General features: G+C 45.6%; 4 protein-coding genes and 1 long non-coding RNA gene across 22 annotated transcripts in view; 2 read left to right on the top strand and 3 right to left on the bottom strand.

Moving 5' to 3' along the window:
• MTR (5-methyltetrahydrofolate-homocysteine methyltransferase) overlaps window positions 1-1722 on the bottom strand; it is a 77760-nt gene extending 76038 nt beyond the window's left edge. For all 4 annotated transcript variants that reach the window (XM_073338202.2, XM_073338204.2, XM_073338203.2 and 1 more), the window contains exon 1: window positions 1513-1722. In XM_073338202.2, coding sequence (XP_073194303.1) covers window positions 1513-1549 — 37 coding nt within the window. In that variant the 5' untranslated portion in view covers window positions 1550-1722. The remainder of the gene's footprint in view (window positions 1-1512) is intronic.
• Window positions 840-26019, top strand: LOC140909280 (uncharacterized). 2 transcript variants are annotated; one of them, XR_012158162.1, is made up of 4 exons: window positions 840-1185; window positions 3145-3236; window positions 8059-8188; window positions 19788-19819. It is a non-coding gene; the product is annotated as an uncharacterized LOC140909280 (long non-coding RNA). The 2 variants fall into 2 exon arrangements; XR_012158161.1 differs by lacking the exons at window positions 8059-8188; window positions 19788-19819 and adding an exon at window positions 24215-26019.
• On the bottom strand, window positions 11705-13290 carry LOC140908296 (myb/SANT-like DNA-binding domain-containing protein 7). The gene is made up of 2 exons (XM_073335255.2): window positions 12361-13290; window positions 11705-11772 (listed from the first exon to the last, which is right to left on the bottom strand). Exons 1-2 carry the CDS (start codon window positions 12941-12943, stop codon window positions 11705-11707), a joined length of 651 nt encoding a protein of 216 aa, XP_073191356.1. The 5' UTR covers window positions 12944-13290.
• Window positions 15446-17011, top strand: LOC144930368 (uncharacterized). The gene is made up of 2 exons (XM_078851926.1): window positions 15446-15903; window positions 16491-17011. The coding sequence occupies exons 1-2, from the start codon at window positions 15498-15500 to the stop codon at window positions 17009-17011; spliced, it is 927 nt and encodes a 308-aa protein (XP_078708052.1). The 5' UTR covers window positions 15446-15497.
• Window positions 25042-27148, bottom strand: part of ACTN2 (actinin alpha 2) — an 89106-nt gene continuing 86999 nt past the window's right edge. For all 14 annotated transcript variants that reach the window (XM_073338220.1, XM_073338208.1, XM_073338211.2 and 11 more), the window contains one exon: window positions 25042-25436. In XM_073338220.1, coding sequence (XP_073194321.1) covers window positions 25278-25436 — 159 coding nt within the window. In that variant the 3' untranslated portion in view covers window positions 25042-25277. The remainder of the gene's footprint in view (window positions 25437-27148) is intronic.

Below are 27148 nucleotides of genomic sequence, written 5' to 3'. Positions count from 1 at the left end.
TGGTTCTCCGGATCACAAAAGTTAAAAACAAAACACACAAACAACCTGCTATATTAACAGTCTCTCTAGCCATCTGATCAACTGCAACTGTCTATTTGGACCCTCATTCTGCAATGATTATGGGAAGGGTCCTTCCAACTTCAACAGAGCTTTGTATATGTCCACATACATGCATCTCCCTACAGTACCAGGCCTTAAAGACTGGCGAATAAAATAATCTGTTGCTTTATATAAAAAAAAAGTAAAAGCACATGCTTTTGTACAGTCAATGAGCAAAAGGCAAGATACACTGTGACAGACACCTGCAAAAAGCTTCTTCAAACATAAACAGGAAATAGCTTAGTTGCTAAGAGCAAGAAGGTTGAGAGAGAAAACCAAAACAAGCAAATTATATGGGAATGCTGTGTTCGTGGGTAGTGTGACTACCACTAGTACTATTTTTATTTCAATCAATACTGGATTCACATATTCACCAACATGATGAAAAAAATCTGCGTAGTACTTCCAAACCTAAAAGTTCAAATACCCCACTAATCACTCCTATCCTCCACACCACCCAAATAATGGATGAGTTTCGAATTTATGAAACTTTTTTACAAAAAAAAAGGGGGGGGGGGAGCATTTCTTCAATCTCCTATATGGTTTTTGAAACTTTAGTGATAATCTGCCACCCCTGGCCTTTTTTCTGAGACCATTTCCGGCTGAAAATTCCACTTTACCTGCATGCAAAATGCACGCACAAAAATACAATGCACCTTTGTTACAACGAACCCCTGGGGGGGGGGGGTCTAAGCCATTTGTCTGCTATAGCCAGGGGGCTATGAAAGCGAGATGGCGGGGGGGGAGACAGGGCACTCTAATCGACACTGTTAACAACCGAAAAACTATGTTTAAATAGGTAATGGGCATTTGAGGTCAAATACAAGATCATCCGAATCCTGGGCATTTCCAGTTTCCGCTCACTAGCGGATGAGTTAACCAGCAGGGCGACTTGCATCATTTACAAAGTTTGTTTAACCCGGGGGCACGGGACCCTGCCAGGTACAGGCAGGCCGATGAGTCAGAGGCAGGTTTCTAAATTTCAGGCGCTCCTTAAAAAAAAAAAAAAGTTACGCACGAGGATCATCAGCGGGTGGAACAAATACATTTCACGGTAAAACGGGACAGCGCGCCTCGGTTTTCCAGGTAACGGAGAAAATGAGGCAGGAGCCTCCCCGCCGGGAAACCCAGAGCAGCGAATTGCTCCTCTGAGCCCGGGAGCACACGCAGCCCGAGCACGCTCGCCGGGCGGACAGCAGAGGCGCTGCTCTCCGGTTGCACGAGGATTGCAGCCGCTCCCCCCGACCCCAGGGTCTTGGCAGAGGGCGACACGCAGAGCCCCCCCGCCCGGGCGGGCGGCCCCCGGCGCTCGGCTCCCCGCAGAGCCAAGGGCGAGGCAGCCCCGCGTCCCACGCGCCGCCCCCCAAGCCCAGGGGAGCCGCCGGGGAACGCCACGCTCGGCCCCGTAGTTACCCGGCCGCTGGGGGAACTTGTAGCCGGCGGGCGACATGCCGCAGCTGCAGGGCCGCCCGCTGCTGCTCCTCTTCCTCCGGCAGCGGCGGGGCGGGGCGGGGCGGGGCCGGGCCGGGGAAGCGAGCCTGGGCCCGAGCCGCCACCTGGGCCGCTCCCCGAGCGCGTGACACAGCAGCCGGGCCCGGCGGCTCTGGGCGGGGGTTGCCGCCGTGCGGCAGGGGGAGCGCCTCAGTGAGGGGATGAGCCGGCAGCTGCCGCCGGGATCTCAGAGCAGCAGGGCCTGGGCCTAGGCCTGGGCCTAGGGAGGGACCCACCTCTAAAAACCAGAGAGTACTGGGCCGTGAATTCATTCCCCTTTTGTCCTGTGACAGACCCAGCTCCATAGCCCTGCATATCCTGCGCTGCTGGGGGCAAGTACAGGAATATAAGAATGGCCGTGCTGGGTCAGACCAGTGGCCCATCTAGCCCCGTAGCCTGTCTTCTGACAGGGATCAGTGCCAGATGCTTCAGAGGGAATGAACACAATAGGGTAGTTAGCTAATGATCCATCCCAGGGGCTGGCAGTCGGAGGCTTTGGGATGCCCAGAGCCAGGGGTGTTTGTGTTCTTCCCACTGCCTCCCTCCCAGCACTGGTTGTTTCCACCCTTCTGGAGAGGCTGCAGTAGACTGAAAGGGGGGAAAAAAAAGTCAGTTGAAATGGCTGATCCACCTTTGACAAGATAGAGCTATTCTTGCATTACTGCTGTCTCTGGGAGAGGTCCGTCTGATCCAAGTGGCCCCCAAGAAGCTAGCACAAACCGTGGTTCTATAATATACCAGTGTGCTGACATTTGCAATATGCCAAAAGCTTACTGCCAGTTTTTGGTTTAAGGTACTTAAATATTTGTAATTAGCCAACACAGCACTGGTTACAAACCCTCTGTGGGACAAAAAAGACCTAGAAACCCAGATAACTTAGTGCTGCTAATAAGTATCACAAAATCAACTTCATGAGTCAAGAAAAGGGATTATTCACAGTGAAGAAATACAATTTGACAAATTAATTATGCTAGTATATACAAGTAAGAAATTTAAACTTATAACTAGACAAATAGCAATATAAAATTGACATTTGTTAAAAAGAACAGAGACTAATGTGGTCATTAGCTCATATTAGTATTTATAAAGCTTACATTAAACCCGATGAAGAATCTGTTTTTCCCTTATAAATGTAGTGGAGGAGAGCAGGAACAAGATGTATCATCAGGTAGAATGAACTCTTTCCATATATGAAAGGGAAAAAAATTCCATTAATACAAATATTTGCACATATTTCTGTTATGTAACTTAAGTGGAATATTACACGCATTAGCCCATTTAAAATGAATAACATGAGAAGTCAAAGTTTTCTCTGTGAATGGCATCTAGTACAGGTACTTTAACGTATCATACTCAAAGATTCTGGTCTAATATAATAAAGATTGCAAGATATGGCTGAAAAAAATTACAGTTTATTTATGTACCTTAGCTATTGTCAAGGAGCTGATTTCAACAGTTATAGTGTATTGTAAACCTGAATGTGTATCCTTAGAACTTGCCGCTAAATGAAATATGCTTCAGACAGATGAAAGTTACACAGTGAATTAAATCTAGGAGCCCTGACGTGATGAAAGCTGCTATGGTGGAGGAAGCTACAGTATGTCACAAAGAAGAATCAGAAGAGATCACAAAATACATTATATCAGGTAAATAGATTTATGCTAGAAGGAACCATTATATACATCTGTAGTCTGACTTCATGCATAAACAAAGGCCATAGCATTTTACTCAGTAATTCCTACAACAAGCTTTATAACTGGTAATTGAACTAGAGCATACCTTTTAAAAAGACATCCCCTCTTGAAGTAAAGACCTCATCACTTTGGAGAATTTATCACAACCGTTGGTAAGATGACACCTCCATCTACCCCCAAAAAGCCAACCAACATAAAACCCCTGAAATAAATCAACTGTAAAAACCATAACAGTAGAGAGCAAAAATTAAAAACACACACTACCCTATGCAGAGATTTTAACCAGATAAAGGAGAAGTGCCAAAGACTCCATGAGGGCAGTCCACTTTGCTATTGCTATTAGTTTTGCGTGGAAGTTACTCAGGCCCCAATCCACAAAGGTACTTGGCACCTAAACCTCAGATTTAGGCACTGTGATCCACAAAACTCTCACTGAACTCTGTAAGCACTTAAGTTTCTGCCTCCGAGTTTGTGCACAGCATTCTGTTGTAGTGATTTAGATGAGCCAAAGGCGTTAGCATAAGCCAATCATCATCCAACATTAAACAGTTTTAAACAAGGTTCAGGGTTTAGTATAAAGTGACCTCAGCCTGGCAAACATACCATTAAAAATCCTTTAAACCTTTTATTAAAGATACAGAAAGGAAGGAAAAACAGTCAAGCATTTGAAATGCAAGGTATTAAGTAAGACTTCCTTTTTAACAGCATCCCTTCTGCCCTTTCCCTTTAGCTGGAGAGAGTTTTTAGAAGGAAAAAAACCCCTTTTTGACTGTCTTTTAGATGGTATCAAAGACGTTAATAACCATTCTTTTGGGGAAAAGAGAAATTTGTTGATCTGGGCTGGAGTTGTTGTTACTGCTGTTGTTGTTAAAGTGCTATCCCATTTCCTAAGAAGACAAAGCAAGACACACACAAGAGGGGAGAGGAAAGAACAGCAAGGAGAGAAAATGAAACTTCTGTCTCTAGTGTTGATTCTCAAATGTAGCCTCACTGCTGTCTGGAGAAACACAGGCCCAGCACACAGTCTGATCAGCTACTCCAAGACCTAGTAAACTCATATAAATATGGGCTGTTTAGGGTATTGCATTTAGTTGCCTCTTTCTGGTCACAGGCTTTCAGCAGTGTTACAAAATATGCTAAGCCAGACTCTTATTAGGCAAGTGAAGAAATATGGTAGTAATAAGAAAAAGGACACATGAGAGAGAAAGGGAGACAGACAGTCTCACATCCCAAGTGGTATTCAGGATTTAGCTGGTAGAGGTGGCAATGTCATCTGGCTCCCTCTCTCTGGCCCGGTCCCGTCAGGACATCTCTCAAGATTAGAATGAAGAAGGTCCAGGATCCCAGGAAATGGTAGGAGTGGCAGCCATGACAGTGAAACTTGCCCCAGTAGCCAATCCCCCCCGAAAGTCTCTCTCTTTAAGGACCAAAAAGGGAGTGGTGGGTGAAACAGCCCATCTCCTCTTTATTTTGTCCTTCAATTAGGTCTAATATCTGGGACACCAATTTTGGTTCGTTAATTTCCAGTCCACATTTTCTTGTTTACAATGCATGATCTTAACACAGTTCTTGAGTTATGTCAGTAAGCCCCTTTGTTTGTACTAATTCAAAGAAGCCTATTGATTCCCTTTCATACCTTTTCCCATCAACATTTGTTGTTATAGGTGATTGTGACATTTTATGAACATTCACATACTTTTTACAGCTGAGCTCACAATTAGGGTAAATTTCTAAGCCCAATTATTACAACACACCTCACTGTGGGTGTCTGGACACCTATCGCCTTAAGTCCCAGATTCACAAACCAGGGGAAGATGGGCATTCAATTTATCCACCCAAGTCACATGCAAGGCCTGATCTGGTAGGTGGCCTCAGAGGTCACCTACAAAATCAAATCCTAGTCCAAATCCAAGGAGAGCAGTTTTTAGCCTGATGATTAGAATACTTGCCTAGCATGTGGGAGACCCAGGTTCAATCCCTCCTCCCCGCCCCCTCACCTCTTTGCTAGAAGCAAAGAAAGGATTTGAACAGGGGACTCTAACCACTGAGATGTGGGATATTCTGATGTAGGGCTTCCTCAGTCTCTCCTGTTGAAATTGTTTCACTGTGGATAAATGAAAAAGTGATTGTAATAGAGGGACTGGACCCTGGGTTTCCCACCTCCCACATGGATGCCTTAACCAGTGGACTACATTTAAGTGTTTGTTCACAGTAGAATAGTGATCAGGCCAAAAAGACACAGTGAATGAGAATGACTCTGTACTCCAGTGGTTAGGGCACCCCAAATAGTTGGGAGAGACAGGGTCCTCAATCACTCTCTCACTATTTATCCACAGTGGAACAGCTTCAACAGGGGAGATTGAGAGAGCCCTATGTAGGTGCATACACGCAATATGGTGTCATATTGTTCAGCTACAATTAATTTAAATATACATTTATCATTAGGATTGAATTTGTATTTGAGCACAAGACAAGAGATTCTTAATTGTTACAGATTAGGGGATCTGGGGTTCCATTCCTTGGTTTCTTTATTTTTGCTGAATATTACAGAGGTAATTGGTAACTATCCTTATATTTATACTTTCCATTATAAAGGATTATTGGAACTTTTTCTGCTAAGACTTCTAACATCTCCATTGTTTACAGCAGATCTTTGAAATTCAGCAGTGAGGATGGCCTCAAGCTAGAGAAATACCTAGTCTCAGTCCCATGAAATTCAGTTCAGATTTAACTACATTAGAGCATTAAAAGATCATTGCCTTTCTGTTGCTTTCAAACTAGCATCAGCTCTGCACTGGGAACAATTGGGAGCTGCTAGAGCAGTGAGGGAAGAGCCAGACTATCTCACACCAGATCTTGCACATAAACCCACTGTCCTGTCCTATCCCAACCGCTCTGGGGGCAGGGCAGGGATGGGACTCCCAACTCTGGTGGGGGGAAATGAAACCCTAATTTTGCCCCCTTATGTGTATCCATTAGGATACACAGTCTTTAATTACATCATTACATGCTATTTTTACCATAGGAGTCCTCACTCATCCAGTACACAGATGGGACAAACAAGGGGACTGAATAGAAGGTTGCATAGGCAACCATAAATCTGGTCTCTACTTTAGAGAGTTTGACTTTGAAACCTAAATACATTCAAGAAGAAATGTAATGTTATATATTTGGTAATTGTTTATTAATGGCACTCTGGTTTGTCTAACACAGCAGTTCTCACACTGTGGGTCGGGACTCCAAAGTGGGTCGTAACCCCATTTTAATGGGGTCACCAGGACAGGCTTAGACTTACTGGGGACTGTGGCCGAATCATGAGCCCCACTGCCCAGGGCCAAAGCGGAAGCCCAAGGGCTTCAGCCCTGGTCAACAGGGCTCAGTTTACAGGCCCCCTGTCTTGGGCTGAAGCCCTTTGGCCTCCCTACACGCAGGCTTTGGCCCGCCCCACCCGGGACTACGGGGCTCAGGCAGGCTCAGGTTTCAGTCCCCGTCCATTCCCCGCGGGGTCATGTAGTAATTTTTGTTGTCAGAAGCGAGTCGTGGTGCAATGAATTTTGAGAACCCCTGGTCTAACATACAGACAAACCTCTAGTGTACAAAAATACCATAAAACTTTTTTATAATAGCTCTCATGTACCCATCTCAGAGTTGGGGGGGGGTGGATATCAGTATATAATCTGTAAAACAGGTGAAACATTGTGAAATATTTCAGCACAAGAGGGGCAATATTATTTGCACTCTGATAGCACTGAGGGACCCTAGTCATGGCTTAGAGCCCCATTGTGCTAGGCACTATACAAATAAATAAATAACAAAAAATTATCTCCGTCTTGAAGAGTTTATACAAGTTAAGAGCCAATGTAAGTTATAATTCAATAAAGCAAAAAATATTCTCTAGCTAGTGACATTGAGGCAGTCACCAGAGTTCTAGAAATAGCAGCAACATCAAATAATAATGGTCAGTTTGGGCTGACTTTGTTTCACTTCTGCATCCAGCTGACCACATGCAGATTCCACAGACATCACTTTCTCCAGACATGTGCATGCAAAATGTCTTTCATGCTACTCAGTCCAAAGGCAGAATTATACTATGGTCCCAACATAATACCTGTCAAAGTCAGCAGAAATAGCCTGATCCAATGCCCATCAAACTCAACAGCAATCTCTAATTAACGCTGTGACAAGCTGTTATATTCCCTACCACCTACCAGTAAGCACCCAAAAAGCTGCAACCTTCTATAAACTTCCAAAGAAATAATTTCTTACATGATCTTTAGGACAAAAGGTCAACTGGGATAGAAAGAAGGGCAAATACAGCACCAGTAGGAAATGTTATTTAAATCAGTATCTGTTCTACATATGGTTTTATAACATTGGTGCAGGTCTCTCTCAGCATTCACAGCACCCTGGTTTCTGCAGGAGACTGGAAATTTTGTGAGACTGAAAAACTAACCTCTTTCTAATTGCATCAAGATGGCACTTTAAATCCAAATAAGTATTTTAGCTACCAAAGGATTAAAATAATTTAAATCAATTTGAGTTCTAGTATTTCAAATATGTTTGGGCCTGGTTTCGGCTTTTTCCCCTTCCAGAAACAGCTTAGCTTTAACAAGGAAAAAATTTAAAGTCAGTCTTTGAAGCGAACGAAGGCCTTGTCTACACTACTGGGAAAAGTTGATCTAAACTACGCAATTTGAGTTACGTGAATAGTGTAACTCAAGTCAACATAGCTTAGATCTACTACTGCAGGGTCCACACTATGCGATGTTGACAGGAGATGCTCTCCTGTCAACCCCCATTATTCTTCTCGATCCAGTGGAGTACAGGAGTCGATGGGAGAGCGATCTGCAGTCAATTTAGTGGGTCTTCACTAGATGCATCGAGCACCACGTGTCAATCACCCGGTAAGTGTAGACAAGCCCAAACTTTTCTGGTTTGGTTTGGTAGAGTGCATGATCCTCTAGTCATGTTACTTTACACTGAATGTAACTCCTTTGAGTTACAGTACACCTCTTTGTGTTGTCTTGTGGATTCATAAGGAGGCCGCACAGGCTGGACTCTTAGAAGTAAGACTTTATTAGAATTAAAATAGAGTTACCTAAAACAGGGAGAGCCGTGCGCTCTTAGCTGTATATCTGGTGAAGCTGATGCTGGACTGCTTCCAGCTGGTTCTCTTTAGCCCCAGTCCAGCTCCCTCTAATGTGTCCTCTGCTCTTAGGGTATGTCTACACTACGGAATAAGGTCAAATTTATAGAAGTCGTTTTTTTAGAAATCGGTTTTATATATTCGAGTGTGTGTGTCCCCACAGAAAATGCTCTAAGTGCATTAAGTGCATTAACTCGGCGGAGCGCTTCCACAGTACCGAGGCTAGAGTCGACTTCCGGAGCGTTGCACTGTGGGTAGCTATCCCACAGTTCCCGCAGTCTCCGCTGCCCATTGGAATTCTGGGTTGATATCCCAATGCCTGATGGGGCTAAAACATTGTCGCGGGTGGTTCTGGGTACATATCGTCAGGCCCCCGTTCCCTCCCTCCCTCCGTGAAAGCAAGGGCAGACAATCATTTCGCGCCTTTTTTCCTGAGTTACCTGTGCAGACGCCATACCACTGCAAGCATGGAGCCCGCTCAGGTAACCGTCACCCTATGTCTCCTGGGTGCTGGCAGACGCGGTACGGCATTGCTACACAGTAGCAGCAACCCCTTGCCTTGTGGCAGCAGACGGTACAGTACGACTGGTAGCCGTCATCGTCGTGTCCGAGGTGCTCCTGGCCACGTCGGCCGGGAGCACCTGGGCAGACATGGGCGCAGGGACTAAATTTGGAGTGACTTGACCAGGTCATTCTCTTTAGTCCTGCAGTCAGTCCTATTGAACTGTCTTATGGTGAGCGGGCAGGCGATACGGACTGCTAGCAGTCGTACTGTACCATCTTCTGCCAGGCAGGCAAGAGATGAGGATGGCTAGCAGTCGTACTGTACCATCTTCTGCCGAGCAGCCATGAGATGTGGATGGCATGCAGTCCTTCTGCACCGTCTGCTGCCAGCCAAAGATGTAAAAGGTAGATGGAGTGGGTCAAAACAAGAAATAGACCAGATTTGTTTTGGACTCATTTGCCTCCTCCCCTGTCTAGGGGACTCATTCCTCTAGGTCACACTTCAGTCACTCACAGAGAAGGTTCAGCGAGGTAAATCTAGACATGTATCAATCAGAGGCCAGGCTAACCTACTTGTTCCAATAAGAACGATAACTTAGGTGCACCATTTCTTATTGGAACCCTCCGTGAAGTCCTGCCTGAAATACTCCTTGATGTACAGGCACCCCATTTGTTGATTTTAGCTCCCTGAAGCCAACCCTGTAAGCCGTGTCGTCAGTCGCCTCTTCCTCCGTCAGAGCAACGGCAGACAATCGTTCCGTGCCTTTTTTCTGTGCGGACGCCATACCAAGGCAAGCATGGAGGCCGCTCAGCTCACTTTGGCAATTAGGAGCACATTAAACACCACACGCATTATCCAGCAGTATATGCAGCACCAGAACATGGCAACGCGATACCGGGTGAGGAGGCGATGTCAGCGCGGTCACGTGAGTGATCAGGACATGGACACAGATTTCTCTGAAAGCATGGGCCCTGCCAATGCATGCATCATGGTGCTAATGGGGCAGGTTCATGCTGTGGAATGCCGATTCTGGGCTCGGGAAACAAGCACAGACTGGTGGGACCGCATAGTGTTGCAGGTCTGGGACGATTCCCAGTGGCTGCGAAACTTTCGCATGCGTAAGGGCACTTTCATGGAACTTTGTGACTTGTTTTCCCCTGCCCTGAGGCGCATGAATACCAAGATGAGAGCAGCCCTCACAGTTGAGAAGCGAGTGGCGATAGCCCTGTGGAAGCTTGCAACGCCAGACAGCTACCGGTCAGTTGGAAATCAATTTGGAGTGGGCAAATCTACTGTTGGGGCTGCTGTGATGCAAGTAGCCCACGCAATCAAAGATCTGCTGATAGTGGATGGCTTTGCTGCAATGGGATTCCCTAACTGTGGTGGGTCTATAGACGGAACCCATATCCCTATCTTGGCACCGGAGCACCAAGCCACCAAGTACATAAACCGCAAGGGGTACTTTTCGATAGTGTTGCAAGCTCTGGTGGATCACAAGGGACGTTTCACCAACATCAACGTGGGATGGCCGGGAAAGGTGCATGATGCTCACATCTTCAGGAACTCTGGTCTGTTTCAAAAGCTGCAGGAAGGGACTTTACTCCCAGACCAGAAAATAACTGTTGGGGATGTTGAAATGCCTATATGTATCCTTGGGGACCCAGCCTACCCCTTAATGCCATGGCTCATGAAGCCGTACACAGGCAGCCTGGACAGTAGTCAGGAGCTGTTCAACTACAGGCTGAACAAGTGCAGAATGGTGGTAGAATGTGCATTTGGACGTTTAAAGGCGCGCTGGCGCAGTTTAAGGACTTGCTTAGACCTCAGCGAAACCAATATTCCCACTGTTATTACTGCTTGCTGTGTGCTCCACAATATCTGTGAGAGTAAGGGGGAGACGTTTATGGCGGGGTGGGAGGTTGAGGGAAATCGCCTGGCTGCTGGTTACGCGCAGCCAGACACCAGGGTGGTTAGAAGAGCTCAGGAGGGCGCGGCACGCATCAGAGAAGCTTTGAAAACCAGTTTCATGACTGGCCAGGCTACGGTGTGAAAGTTCTGTTTGTTTCTCCTTGATGAAACCCCCCACCCCTTGGTTCACTCTACTTCCCTGTAAGCTAACCACCTGCCCCTCCTCCCTTCAATCACCGCTTGCAGAGGCAATAAAGTCATTGTTGCTTCACATTCATGCATTCTTTATTCATTCATCACACAAATAGGGGGATGACTACCAAGGTAGCCCAGGAGGGGTGGTGGAGGAGGGAAGGAAAATGCCACACAGCACTTTAAGCACAGCACTTTAAAAGTTTACAACTTTAAAATTTATTGAATGACAGCCTTCTTTTTTTGGGGCAATCCTCTGTGGTGGAGTGGCTGGTTGGCCGGAGGCCCCCCCCCCGCGTTCTTGGGCGTCTGGGTGTGGAGGCTATGGAACTTGGGGAGGAGGGCGGTTGGTTACAGAGGGGCAGCAGTGGCAGTCTGTGCTCCAGCTGCCTTTGCTGCAGCTCAACCATACACTGGAGCATACTGGTTTGGTCCTGCAGCAGCCTCAGCATTGAATCCTGCCTCCTCTCATCACGCTGCCGCCACATTTGAGCTTCAGCCCTGTCTTCAGCCCGCCACTTACTCTCTTCAGCCCGCCACCTCTCCTCCCGGTCATTTTGTGCTTTCCTGCACTCTGACATTATTTGCCTCCACGCATTCGTCTGTGCTCTGTCAGTGTGGGAGGACAGCATGAGCTCGGAGAACATTTCATCGCGAGTGCGTTTTTTTTTATTTCTTTCTAAGCTTCACTAGCCTCTGGGAAGGAGAAGATCCTGTGATCATTGAAACACATGCAGCTGGTGGAGAAAAAAAAAGGGACAGCGGTATTTAAAAAGACACATTTTATAAAACAGTCGCTACACTCTTTCAAGGTAAACCTTGCTGTTAACATTACATACATAGCACATGTGCTTTCGTTACAAGGTCGCATTTTGCCTCCTCCCACCGCGTGACTACCCCCTCAACCTTCCCCCCTCCCTGTGGCTAACAGCGGGGAACATTTCTGTTTAGCCACAGGCAAACAGCCCAGCAGGAATGGGCTCCTCTGAGTGTCCCCTGAAGAAAAGCACTCTATTTCAACCAGGTGACCATGAATTATATCTCACTCTCCTGAGGATAACACAGAGAGATAAAGAACGGATGTTGTTTGAATGCCAGCAAACATACACTGCAATGCTTTGTTCTACAATGATTCCCGAGTACGTGTTACTGGCCTGGAGTGGTAAAGTGTCGTACCATGAAGGATGCAATAAGGCTGCCCTCCCCAGAAACCTTTTGCAAAGGCTTTAGGACTACATCTAGGAGAACCGCAAATGCCAGGGCAAAGTAATCCTTTCACATGCTTGCTTTTAAACCATGTATAGCATTTTAAAAGGTACACTCACCAGAGGTCCCTTCTCCGCCTGCTGGGTCCAGGAGGCAGCCTTGGGTGGGTTCGGGGGGTACTGGCTCCAGGTCTAGGGTGAGAAACAGTTCCTGGCTGTCGGGAAAACCGGTTTCTCCGCTTGCTTGCTGTGAGCTATCTACAACCTCCTCCTCCCCATCATCTTCTTCGTCCCCAAAACCTGCTTCCGTATTGCCTCCATCTCCATTGAAGGAGTCAAACAACACGGCTGGGGTAGTGGTGGCTGAACCCCCTAAAATGGCATGCAGCTCATCATAGAAGCGGCATGTTTGGGGCTCTGACCCAGAGCGGCTGTTCGCCTCTCTGGTTTTCTGGTAGGCTTGCCTCAGCTCCTTCAGTTTCACGCGGCACTGCTTCGGGTCCCTGTTATGGCCTCTGTCCTTCATGCCCTGGGAGATTTTGACAAAGGTTTTGGCATTTCGAAAACTGGAACGGAGTTCTGATAGCACGGATTCCTCTCCCCAGACAGCGATCAGATCCCGTACCTCCCGTTCGGTCCATGCTGGAGCTCTTTTGCAATTCTGGGACTCCATCATGGTCACCTGTGCTGATGAGCTCTGCATGGTCACCTGCAGCTTGCCACGCTGGCCAAACAGGAAATGAGATTCAAAAGTTTGCGGTTCTTTTCCTGTCTACCTGGCCAGTGCATCTGAGTTGAGAGTGCTGTCCAGAGCGGTCATAATGGAGCACTCTGGGATAGCTCCTGGAGGCCAATACCATCGAATTGTGTCCACAGTACCCCAAATTCGAGCTGGGAACGTCGATTTAAGCGCTAATCCACTTGTCAGGGGTGGAGTAAGGAAATCGATTTTAAGAGCCCTTTAAGTCGAAATAAAGGGCTTCACTGTGTGGACGGGTGCAGGTTTACATCGATTTAACGCTGCTAAATTCGACCTAAAGTCCTAGTGTAGACCAGGGCTTAAAGGCATAGTACATACGCCTAATTCTCTTATGTTGATGTAAGAGAGTAGGGAATCGAGCCAAATATATTAGAAAGTGAACTTTGAGCAGTTGAGCCTATCCATTAGCCAATTCTATTATATCCATTACAAAACTACTTTCATCTCTTGTGTGATCAATCTTAATTCATATGAGACTCAATTTCCACTACTTTTATTCATATGAGTAATCTTTATTCAAGCAAGAACAATGTGAATCTTTATTTCATCAGTGTTGCAGGATTGCACCCCTATTAATGCTTTCAAAAACATACAGCTTGAGTTCTCAGAGAAGAACAAAAAACTAATCTGATTTCTGACCCCCAGATTTTGGCACACTGTTTTGTACGGGTTAGCAGTGATTTGTACAGTTTTATTGAGTATGGATTCTTTCCCTGTTAATGATTGTTATGCTTGCCCTTTGTACACAGCATAGGCCCTGTGTGCAGAATTTCAGTTTTATTTAAGAATTAAAATTTTTAGTCTTCATAGTTGTGAAAGTGAAACAATAAAATATTAAATTAAAAATAATTTTAAGTGAAAAATATTAAATTGACATGAATGGAACTGTGATGGCTAAGACATTAACATTTTCTATTCCAAGACTGACATTGGCAGAAACACATTGGGTGGGATCTACAAAGGGACTTAGGCATTGCAACACCAAATGTCACAATGCCTAACTTTTAGGCACCTACAAAATCACATGAACAACACTGCAATCCACAAAGCCTGAGTTAGGCTCCCTATACAATAAATGGGGAAAGACTGAGGCACCTAACAACAGAAACTACAAAAGCCAACATGCTAGGAGGGAAGCCACCTAAACTAGCCAATGTGCTAAGCCCCTCCCCGCTCTCTGAAATAGGTGCCTATGTCCCAGCTGCAGGGAGGTGCCTATGTCATCTTAGTGAGCCATGAACAGGAACCTGTTGCCTGGAGTAAGGCAAGTTAGGCACCTAAACATCTTTGTGAGGGAATGAGTTAGGTGCCTGCCTCACTCCACACAAAACAGCCAGAGAAGGAAGTGCCACTGCCAGCATCCACTTCATACCTTTTAGGCCAGAGTTTAGAGCACTTGCCTGGGATGTGGGAGACCCAGCTTCAATTCCCCCTTCTCTTTCAGAAGGGGAGTACGGATCTGAATAGACAGTCTCTCACCAGCCTGCTCTTACCACTGAGCTATTCTGGCATAGGGCTGTCTCAGTCTCTCCTGGTAAAGCTGGTCTACTGTGGATAAATACTGAAAGGGTTATTGGAGCAGGGGGCCTAGACCCAGGGTCTTCTACTTCCCAGTTGTGTGTCCGAACCACTGAGCTACAGAGTTGTTCTCACACTCACTCTCTAGCTCAATGACGGGTCTACAGAGGATAAATACTTCCTATTCCGACTGCTGATTTAGGTGCCCAAATCTGTATGTATAGGGTATAAAATTGGACATGTAAGCCCAGATCCACAAAGTTATTGAGGCACTTAACTCCTATTGAAATTAATGGAAGTTAGAAGCCTGAACCCCAGTGTGGCAAGGTACCCCTTCTATCTCACCAGACTTAGTGCTCCCTCCTCTGGCAAGGACTGGGCCTGGGGAAAATCAACCCCTCCACTCTGGAACATGTCTGTACTCCCTCTTTGGGGTTTGTTTCTCAGCCCTGGTCTACACTAGGACTTTAGGTCGAATTTAGCAACGTTAAATCGATTTAAACCTGCACCCGTCCACACAGTGAAGCCCTTTATTTCGACTTAAAGGGCTCTTAAAATCGATTTCCTTACTCCACCCCTGACAAGTGGATTAGCGCTTAAATCGACGTTCCCAGCTCGAATTTGGGGTACTGTGGACACAATTCGATGGTATTGGCCTCCGGGAGCTATCCCAGAGTGCTCCATTATGACCGCTCTGGACAGCACTCTCAACTCAGATGCACTGGCCAGGTAGACAGGAAAAGAACCGCGAACTTTTGAATCTCATTTCCTGTTTGGCCAGCGTGGCAAGCTGCAGGTGACCATGCAGAGCTCATCAGCACAGGTGACCATGATGGAGTCCCAGAATCGCAAAAGAGCTCCAGCATGGACCGAACGGGAGGTACGGGATCTGATCGCTGTTTGGGGAGAGGAATCCGTGCTATCAGAACTCCGTTCCAGTTTTCGAAATGCCAAAACCTTTGTCAAAATCTCCCAGGGCATGAAGGACAGAGGCCATAACAGGGACCCGAAGCAGTGCCGCATGAAACTGAAGGAGCTGAGGCAAGCCTACCAGAAAACCAGAGAGGCGAACAGCCGCTCTGGGTCAGAGCCCCAAACATGCCGCTTCTATGATGAGCTGCATGCCATTTTAGGGGGTTCAGCCACCACTACCCCAGCCGTGTTGTTTGACTCCTTCAATGGAGATGGAGGCAATACGGAAGCAGGTTTTGGGGACGAAGAAGATGATGGGGAGGAGGAGGTTGTAGATAGCTCACAGCAAGCAAGCGGAGAAACCGGTTTTCCCGACAGCCAGGAACTGTTTCTCACCCTAGACCTGGAGCCAGTACCCCCCGAACCCACCCAAGGCTGCCTCCTGGACCCAGCAGGCGGAGAAGGGACCTCTGGTGAGTGTACCTTTTAAAATGCTATACATGGTTTAAAAGCAAGCATGTGAAAGGATTACTTTGCCCTGGCATTTGCGGTTCTCCTAGATGTAGTCCTAAAGCCTTTGCAAAAGGTTTCTGGGGAGGGCAGCCTTATTTCGTCCTTCATGGTAGGACACTTTATCACTCCAGGCCAGTAACACATACTCGGGAATCACTGTAGAACAAAGCATTGCAGTGTATGTTTGCTGGCATTCAACCAAAATCCGTTCTTTCTCTCTCTGTGTTATCCTCAGGAGAGTGAGATATAATTCATGGTCACCTGGTTGAAATAGGGTGCTTTTCTTCAGGGACACTCAGTATAGCCCATTCCTGCTGGGCTGTTTGCCTGTGGCTGAACAGAAATGTTCCCCGCTGTTAGCCACAGGGAGGGGGGAAGGTTGAGGGGGTAGTCACGCGGTGGGAGGAGGCAAAATGCGACCTTGTAACGAAAGCACATGTGCTATGTATGTAATGTTAACAGCAAGGTTTACCCTGAAAGAGTGTAGCGACTGTTTTATAAAATGTGTCTTTTTAAATACCGCTGTCCCTTTTTTTTTCTCCACCAGCTGCATGTGTTTCAATGATCACAGGATCTTCTCCTTCCCAGAGGCTAGTGAAGCTTAGAAAGAAAAAAAAACGCACTCGCGATGAAATGTTCTCCGAGCTCATGCTGTCCTCCCACACTGACAGAGCACAGACGAATGCGTGGAGGCAAATAATGTCAGAGTGCAGGAAAGCACAAAATGACCGGGAGGAGAGGTGGCGGGCTGAAGAGAGTAAGTGGCGGGCTGAAGACAGGGCTGAAGCTCAAATGTGGCGGCAGCGTGATGAGAGGAGGCAGGATTCAATGCTGAGGCTGCTGCAGGACCAAACCAGAATGCTCCAGTGTATGGTTGAGCTGCAGCAAAGGCAGCTGGAGCACAGACTGCCACTGCTGCCCCTCTGTAACCAACCGCCCTCCTCCCCAAGTTCCATAGCCTCCACACCCAGACGCCCAAGAACGCGGTGGGGGGGCCTCCGGCCAACCAGCCACTCCACAACAGAGGATTGCCCAAAAAAAAGAAGGCTGCCATTCTATAAATTTTAAAGTTGTAAACTTTTAAAGTGCTGTGCTTAAAGTGCTGTGTGGCATTTTCCTTCCCTCCTCCACCACCCCTCCTGGGATACCTTGGTAGTCATCTCCCTATTTGTGTGATGAATGAATAACGAATGCATGACTGTGAAGCAGCAATGACTTTATTGCCTCTGCAAGCGGTGATTAAAGGGAGGAGGGGAGGGTGGTTAGCTTACAGGGAAGTAGAGTGAACCAAGGGGCGGGGGGTTTCATCAAGGAGAAACAAACAGAACTTTCACACTGTAGCCTGGCCAGTCATGAAACTGGTTTTCAAAGCTTCTCTGATGCGTACCGCGCCCTCCTGAGCTCTTCTAACCGCCCTGGTGTCTGGCTGCGCGTAACCAGCAGCTAGGCGATTTGCCTCAGCCTCCCACCCCGCCATAAACGTCTCCCCCTTACTCTCACAGATATTGTGGAGCACACAGCAAGCAGTAATAACAGTGGGAATATTGGTTTCGCTGAGGTCTAAGCGAGTCAGTAAACTGCGCCAGCGCGCCTTTAAACGTCCAAATGCACATTCTACCACCATTCTGCACTTGCTCAGCCTGTAGTTGAACAGCTCCTGACCACTGTCCAGGCTGCCTGTGTACGGCTTCATGAGCCATGGCATTAAGGGGTAGGCTGGGTCCCCAAGGATACATATAGGCATTTCAACATCCCCAACAGTTATTTTCTGGTCTGGGAAGAAAGTCCCTTCCTGCAGCTTTTGAAACAGACCAGAGTTCCTGAAGATGCGAGCATCATGCACCTTTCCCGGCCATCCCACGTTGATGTTGGTGAAACGTCCCTTGTGATCCACCAGAGCTTGCAGCACTATCGAAAAAGTACCCCTTGCGGTTTATGTACTCGCCGGCTTGGTGCTCTGGTGCCAAGATAGGGATATGGGTTCCGTCTATAGCCCCACCACAGTTAGGGAATCCCATTGCAGCAAAGCCATCCACTATGACCTGCACATTTCCCAGGGTCACTACCCTTGATATCAGCAGATCTTTGATTGCGTGAGCTACTTGCATCACAGCAGCCCCCACAGTAGATTTGCCCACTCCAAATTGATTCCCAACTGACCGGTAGCTGTCTGGCGTTGCAAGCTTCCACAGGGCTATCGCCACTCGCTTCTCAACTGTGAGGGCTGCTCTCATCCTGGTATTCATGCGCTTCAGGGCAGGGGAAAGCAAGTCACAAAGTTCCATGAAAGTGCCCTTACGCATGCGAAAGTTTCGCAGCCACTGGGAATCGTCCCAGACCTGCAACACTATGGGGTCCCACCAGTCTGTGCTTGTTTCCCGAGCCCAGAATCGGCGTTCCACAGCATGAACCTGCCCCATTAGCACCATGATGCATGCATTGGCAGGGCCCATGCTTTCAGAGAAATCTGTGTCCATGTCCTGATCACTCACGGGACCGTGCTGACGTCGCCTCCTCGCCCGGTATCGCGTTGCCATGTTCTGGTGCTGCATATACTGCTGGATAATGCGTGTGGTGGTTGATGTGCTCCTAATTGCCAAAATGAGCTCAGCGGCCTCCATGCTTGCCTTGGTATGGCGTCCGCACAGAAAAAAGGCGCGGAACGATTGTCTGCCGTTGCTCTGACGGAGGGAGGGGCGACTGACGACACGGCTTACAGGGTTGGCTTCAGGGAGCTAAAATCAACAAAGGGTGTGCCTGTACATCAAGGAGTATTTCAGGCAGGACTGCACGGAGGGTTCCAATAAGAAATGGTGCACCAAAGTTATCGTTGTTATTGGAACAAGGAGGTTAGCCTGGCCTCTGATTGATACATGGCTAGATTAACCTCGCTGCGCCTTCTCTGTGACTGACTGCAGTGTGATCTAGACAGGGGAGGAGGAAAATGAGTACAAAACAAATCTGGTCTATTTCTTGTTCTGACCCACTCCATCTATCCTTTACATCTTTGGCTGGCAGCAGACAAAAAAGGCGCGAAATGATTGTCTGCCCTTGCTTTCACGGGGGGAGGGAGGGTGGGAACGGGGTCCTGACGATATGTACCCAGAACCACCCGCGACAATGTTTTAGCCCCATCAGGCATTGGGATATCAACCCAGAATTCCAATGGGCAGCGGAGACTGCGGGAACTGTGGGATAGCTACCCACAGTGCAACGCTCCGGAAGTCAACGCTTGCCTCGGTACTGTGGAAGCGCTCCGCCGAGTTAATGCACTTAATGCACTTAGAGCATTTTCTGTGGGGACACACACACTCGAATATATAAAACCGATTTAAAAAAAACCGACTTCTATAAATTCGACCTAATTTCGTAGTGTAGACATACCCTCAGAGTTTTTCTGGTTGGCCTCAGGGCAGGCCTGAGAAGTGCTCCTCTGCCAAACAAAGGGAATAAGTCTATAACACACCAAAACAAAAGGAAAATACCTTTCCTTAGCCCCCTCACTGGGACAGGTGTGGTCCTGTCACTGGCCCCAGGGTGTCAGTCCTTCCCCAGAACAGGTACTGGGCTTTGGGTGTCTTCCCTATGGGAAGGGGCACAACATCTCACACTAGAAACCAGTCTCCCTGCTACCTCCAGCCTTGCAGGAGAGAGATTTTAACAGGTTTAGGCAGCCCTTAATTGGACTCAGATGTCCCTAATTGACCTGAAGTAAGCCCTTCCCAGCTTGCAGGAAAAAGGGCCTTTAGCATTCTAGGACTAACATACCTGTTTTCCTGCAGCCATCCGGCCTAACTTTGTCACACCCAGTTTTTAAAATGAGGTCTAATTGCCTGATTTTCAGAAGCGCTGAGCATCCATGAAGTTAATGGGAGCAACAAATACTCAGCACCACTGAAAGTCAGGACAGATGTTTGTTAAAACCTGCTAGATTTCCATTTTCTTTTCTGCTTGGAATTTGTCTTTTGAATTTACAAACATTCTTGTTGAGAGGAACAACAACATCGGTGGAGGTGAGACTATTTTGTTAAAAAAAAAGGCAAATGTAACTATTTCTGAGGAAAATCTATTTAAGGAAAAGAAATCATCAAACATGTATTGATGACTAGTTTGTACGTACTAATACCCTCTATTGACTAGAATAAATTTTACTAGGCAGCTTCTGACACAGGACATGAAGAACTGGATTAAATACTGAAGTGTTCTGATTTGTCAGCCCCAAGCATTCCAAAATAATAAATCAAACAAATATTGGCTTAAAAGTTATGAGGGTATTTTGTTTGCTTTTGTCTTTTTAATTGTTTTTTTGTGGGCATTTAGGCTTCATGTTTTCAGGCTTTTCTCTGCAACCATGAAGGCTAGAATCTTATTTTGGGTTTGTTGTTTGTGTGTGTTTTGTGTTTTATGAAAGCTGAAATTCTCTGATAATTCCATGGTTCCAGAAGCTGCATATTTTTTTTAAAGAACACAGCAAACATCACAAGAGTTGGCACCACTGACACTGTTTGGGGTCCAGTTTGTTATTTATACATTTGTACTACAGTAGCATTTAGAAGCCAGCTGAGATTGGAACCCCTTTGGGCTAGGCACTAAACAAACTCAAAGTGAGAGACTCACAATACCTGCCCTGAACATCTTACAATATGACTAGACAAGGCAGAGGGAAACAGAGGCACAGAAAGGTGAAGGGACTTGCCCACGGTCACACAGCATGTTAGTGGCAGTTGTGGGCTCAGAATGGAGTTTCCCCTCACTCTCAGTCCAGTGCCTTGTACATTAGACCACACTATCTTCTCAATTAACATGATTTTCCTTGACTGATCAGCAGTTTTTAGACCAGACCCTGTAACCTGTTCTGCATGGGAAGAAGGCATCAGCTTGTGTGGAACATCTTGCAAGACCAGGGCCTTATTTTGATTTCTTCCTTTGTGTCCTTGTGTTCCACAGATGTGCAATCCTGAATGATATCCAGAGGCAAAAGTAAGCTGGTACGGGCCGACATTAAACACCGTACCGGCAGGGTTGCTGATGGGGGGCGAGGCAGAAGGGGTAGATGCCTCGGGGCCTGGCGATTTAAAAGGGCCCGGGGCTCCTGCCAGCAGCCGGAGCCCTGGGCCCTTTAAATCACTGCCGGAGCCTCAGGAGGCGTGAGCCGGACAGCGCTGAAGGGCTGGCTGGGGGAGTCTGGCCCCAGCCATGCCCCTTCTGCCCAAGGCCCTGCTGACCTTGCCCAGGACCCTGGCTGCCCTGCATGCCGGCAAGGCCTTTAAGTTACTTTCACCCCTGACTATATCTTATAGAGTAGTATATTGGGAAAGAGTGTTTTATAGAAGTCTTCCTTTCCTTTATGAAGATTTTGAGCTAATACAGTTCATTTGGCTTGTTCTAAAGCTTAATGTGCCAGGTCTCCTCATTTTAAACTCTTCTTGAAAATTGTTCATGAGCACAGAAATGGCTGTAGTGATTGTGTGGAGGGTTTTCTTCACTCCTTAATGGCCACTATCTCCTGTTACTTCCAACTGTTTTGAAGCAAAAGCTGCCTCATGTATGTGAAGTTGGGTAGGACAGGCAATTGGGGTAGGGGTAAACCAAGAGAGTGAGGAGGCAACAGACAGTGGAGGCTGAGCTGAGAGAAAAATGGGATTGGGAAGAAAAGAAAAACAGATCCTCTACCTTACAGGTTAGAGGAGAATAGAATGAATTACCCCTAGCAGCCTGGACAGGGATCTGTTCTTCTGTGGGTCATTCTTAAAAGACAGTAGAGAGACAAGGTGGGTGAGGAAATATATATTTTATTGGACCAACTTCTGCCGGTGAGAGAGACAAGTTTTCAAGACACACAGAGCTCTTCTTCCTTTAGGGATGTCCCTTATCTATTAAGTCCACTTATTGTCAGGGCTGATCTTTAAAATACATGGAGAAGCATTGTCACCAACGTGGGAAGTGAGCTCATACGTGCATATGCTTATACAGTTGATTCCATAGTAGCAGCGGCAAAGTCGTGTCCCACAGAATTATTCCGAACCACAAACTTTGTGATATTCCAGAATGCCTCCACCTAGCATCTGAAATCAACTGCTCTGAGGAATTGTCTCCCTTCTTCATTACATCACCTGTACATGGGATGGTCTGCGCAGACACCAGGAGCAAGCTGAGTGTGTAATCAATAACACAGCATGATCCTGCCAAAGGTTTGGAACAGCATGAAGTCCTGGAAATTCTAACTGAAATAGAAGCCACTAACTACTACTGGCATCTCTGATCCAGCCCTTTTGTGACTAATGAATAAGAAAACAAGAGCTTTTGGAATCTCTATTAAAGGCGATAGGCAGACAACATCAGCTCTGCATTTTGTTAACAACAAAGCTGACATTACGGTCTCCTAGATACCCCAGTGCCTGGGTGCTGTCAGCACCTGGCTGAAGAATAGTTGGCTGAAAATGAACCAGGACAAATGGAGGCAATGCTGTTGGAAGAGGGATGTGCTTCAAATAACTGGCCATGCCCATAACATCACCTCCATCGAGAGACTCAGCCCTACAATCGTTAAGACAGTCTACAGCCTTGGAGTCTTCCTCGACTCCTCACTAACTCACAATATCCATGGGTGTTAAAAACATCCTCTAGCACCTACTACTGACTGGAATACTGGTTCTGTTCTATCGTATCCCACTTTAATGTAGGAACATAGGACTGGAAGGGACCTCCTGGGCCACTGACTCCAGTCCCCTGCTGTCACAGGCAATCCCGTCACCTAATCCCATTCATAAATTTAACAAGATCTATCTTAAAACTCATTAGGATGTTTGCCCCCATTTTGGCCATAATGATCCATGACTTCTAGGATATTGCAGGTCATTACACCTAGGAGTCTGGGATGGATCTAATCAGAGCATCATAGCCAGCAAATGCCAATTCAGCCACCAGCCCCAAATGTAAACAAAGTGGTTCAGTAGAACAATGCAATTGTCAGGCACAAAGGCGAATGCTTGTGAGCACAATGGACAGTGCGTGCTCACTGGCTGTCCCACAACTCCGGAACTCACTCCCAGAAAATATCAGAAAGACCATGAATTTCTCCCCCTTCAGAACAAAACTCAATTATTTAACTTCGGTTTCTGTAAACAAACAAACAAATATATGGAGAGGGAGGGAAACTTTATATTAATTTTTTTTTAAGTGTAAGGAACAGCCAGATGACAAGTACAATATAAAATCTTTAGGTAGGTTTGGATGGGGGATTAAATCTCTTCTTGTGTAGGTTACTGTGTGCTTTAAGGCTAGTTCTGCTTGCTGGTTTTTTTTGGACACCACAGACTTGTTCCATGGATCAAACATTATTTTACAAATGCTATTTCCTACTGGTGCTGATGGCTTTGTTCCTCGCTTATCCTGATCAGTGGAACATTCAGATGAAAGAACGAATGTTTCAGTGCTTTCAAAGATAGGGAAGAATTTCATGCTTTTTGAAGCAGCACTCAGCTGCATGTAAAAAATTTTGTAGCTTGTGGAAGTGCCAGTTATAACCACACTGAACTGCCTTTGCATTAATGTTCAGTATAACTCTTTGTTTCCGTAAAACAGATTTTGTTTCCATGCCTGTGCCTAATTTGGAAGCTCACTGGTTTACAGACACACATTCATTCACACACAACAGTGAACATGGGATATACTCTTAACAAATCTTTTCAACAGGATTCAGCTGTACAGCCTCCTGAGCATTCATTTGGATAGCAGTCGGGGAAATTCCATATTAATCCAAGTATTAAAATCAAATAAAGACATGATCATTCTTAGCACTTAGGTAGTGCTTCTCATCTATAGGTTTCAAAGCAATTCATCAAAGTGGATAAGCGTCATCTACCTTTTATAAGTGAGAAAAAAATAACGGTACAGAGAGGTTAAGGAACTTGCCCAAGGCAGAGAGTAGGGAACAGAACCCAGTTCTATTCAATCTCAGCCCTGGCCTTAGACCACTAGGATAATGCATGGAATGTTTATTCTTTTAAGCAAATAGAGAAATCTAAACCTATTTTAATGTGTAGAAATATTTCTGGTTCTTTAGACGAAACACGAGATGAATCTCAATGACTGAATCTTCATAAAGTTTTGAAAAGCAGAGTTTATTTAGTAGGCACATCATTGCTTTAGTAGCACTGGATTGTACAGTTCACAACTTCACCATTTGTGAATGTTTTGTTTGGTTACATTGCATTTTTCAGTGTCTGTTAGGATTCAAGTAAAAAAAGTGATTGCTTTATTTCTCTACAGGTTGTCAAGATGGAAGCATGACTCCGATAAAACAAACTAGCATATGGTAGCAGAACTGCCATTCAACAGAAGTGAAGACAAACTATAATCTGAATTCTGTATGTGACATACAGTTAAAACTGCAACACAACCATACTCAAGCTAGTTCAGATAGGATTTTGCATCACATGGGATGATGCAGGTTGTTCACCAAAAAAACAAAGAACTGGGTTTCACACAGTAGGAAACAAAGAATCTATTCAAAATAGACATGACTGAGAGTTTCAAAATAATACAATTTACATGAATTAGCTTCCTTACTATTTCCTGATTGTGAAAGTTGTGCTCTCTCAGCTGCAAAGTAAAAGGCTTAAAAGGAAAAGTACTGCTTGTTGATTTATTACAAGATATTAAGATAATAATTATTATGAGTTTGCAAGATTATGCTTCTGATGTTACAGCTCTGTGTTAATAGAAAACCACCTTTAAAAGATATAAAAATACAGTTTGGGATTATTTTAGTGGTTAAGTATTTTACTTGATGGGTATTTTTCTTCTCTGAAAAGTTGCATTTTTTATTTTCTTAAACTCCACCAGTAGAAGCATACAAAACCATAAAATCTGTAAAGTAATATTTTTATATGAAAGAAAAAAGTATGACTTCTAACATGTAGCTCTATGAACATAGTAAAAGCATCATATATGGGATGAAGAATGTTTGAAAATGGCAAAATATTTTGTTAGTCTGAATAGTTTTTATTTTCACAAGCTTTAATTTTTTTTTATCTGAATAGGTCTCAAATTTAATATATTTTTTTAAAATTAGTTATTTACCTTTTCTTTAAAATACATTTTAATAATATATAGGCCAGATAAACTAATACCATCAATGCAGATACCTACTAGTGCTGCACACTGAAATATATGCTAGTTATTTGCATTTCTAATATTTGACACTGAATGTACCTACTATATTTGTAAAAATAATTTTTTAATCATTTTGTCAAAGCTTTCAAGAAGCAAACTGGGAAATCAGGGTAGTTGTTTTTTCCAGCACATACAATGAATACCACCAATTCCTGAATTACAGGTCACTTTCTCCATACAATGCTGATGAAAATGAGGTATAATCCAGAGCTCCAGGAACGGCACCTGGACCAGAGTAGGTAGGCATTCTTCTGATACAATACTGAGCTTGTTCAGAAGGCAGTTCTCGCCGCAGCTCGTCTGCGAGAATATAAGGCTGAAAAAAAAAGTTATTTTTAAAAAACCCAGATACAGAACAGATTATTTAACTAATATTAATAAACTAGGACTTCCTGCCTGTTTTTGCAAGATCAAGAATATTTCTCCTCCTGAGTCGTAACTTCAACCATGAGCTGGTAGGAATAATCCTCTCAGCAAATAGACAGGGTCAAAGTCTAGCCTTAGTTATATACTGTTGACTTCAATATTATAATAAGTTTTTAGATAAACATTTTTATTACAATAATTACTGCTTTCAATTTAGAATGACCTAGGAATGCCACTCTGGATACCTGTGACATTATTTAAAATAACAGCAAAACGTTCAAATCTCACTTTCTTGGGAACTCAGTGTGATCTTCAGCACAAACTCCTATTTGAAATGTGTTTGGAATTCAAAGTCTAGTCCTTCTTAGTCGAGATCACAAAATCAATATCAGGGGCCAGACTGAGTCTGCCTGGTGGCATTGCAGTCCTGTTCTAGTCTGAGCACAGAACAGCTTGCTGGCAGCACTCTCTGGGACACAGTCACAGACTACTCCAAAAGGGGAGTGAGTTATTGTAGCCAGACAGTCAGCCCCCCCCCCCCCCCCCCAGACCAGCATTGCTGGAAACACAGGAGGAAGCAGGAACAGGGCACTTAACATATATTCCAGCACAGCCTTTGAAGCTGTGAAAGCACAGGTGTGCTGCTACAATGTGCCTCTGGGAGCAGATACAAGGATTAAGCTCACAGCAGGCAGAGGCCCTGTGACAGACATGGCTCTTAGCCCCTACTAAATAGCGTGATGCACACACACCAACATCCTAGGTGGGAAAATATTTACCCTGATAAAAGAAATGTCCAGTAGTTGAAACTTATTGTTTCTCTCCCTTGCAAGTGTAAACTACTCTTGCAAAAGCTGGCGTCACCCCGACAGACCAGCCTCAATTTGGCATAAGAAAGGAGAAAGAGAATAAAGGAGTACAGAGGTATAAGTAGGGGACCTACAGCACCATGATTTTTGAGTGCTTTTCACTATCTATCTGCTGGTCAGATAAGTGACAGCCTCCCAAGGCTTCTGCAGCTAAGAGGGTCCCTACGCCTTGTCCCTTATTCGTCTTTCCGCGGAATTGAGTGACTGATCCTGGCTTGGCACCGCTGGAATCGAGAGATGCAAGGAGGGTAAGAAGCACCCACACCTGATCTCCTATCTTTAGTGTACACATATTTTGAAATAGAGCTCTATACTTTGTTTTCTTTCTTTGGGATTGTGGCTTCAGTTTTGTAACTTGTTTGTGTGTGTAACATCTCTACATTTAAATAAGTAGGCACTAGCAATTTTGTAACCACATGATTAGAATCTAGCTTAATAAATTTTGGTAACCATTTATGCATAAGCCTGACTTGTTTTCTCTGGTTTACTGTAAAGCAGCCAACACAATTAAAGAACCTCAGCCGTTTTGGCTCTAAAGCCTGGCCATTAGGTGAGAGTACTAAGAGCCTAGCGTTGAGTTGTGCCGCCTCCACGGGGCAAACTCTTGGGGCACCTGTCAGTCAATCCTGGCTGCCCGCTGCGAAGGAGCTCTGAGCTCTAGCAGTTAAAGTCACGGGTGTGGAGAGGCTCTTAGTGCTGCCATTGGGGCATCCGTCAGCCTAGCCCGGGCTGCCCACCGCGAAGGGACAGTGCGTCCTAGCGGTTAAAGTCACGGATGGTATAAACGGGCATA

The sequence above is a fragment of the Lepidochelys kempii genome, chromosome 3 (assembly GCF_965140285.1).
Source record: "Lepidochelys kempii isolate rLepKem1 chromosome 3, rLepKem1.hap1, whole genome shotgun sequence".
Classification (NCBI taxonomy): Eukaryota; Metazoa; Chordata; order Testudines; family Cheloniidae; genus Lepidochelys; species Lepidochelys kempii.
Note: the sequence above shows the minus strand (reverse complement) of the source record. Positions and strands in the feature narration are given on the sequence as shown.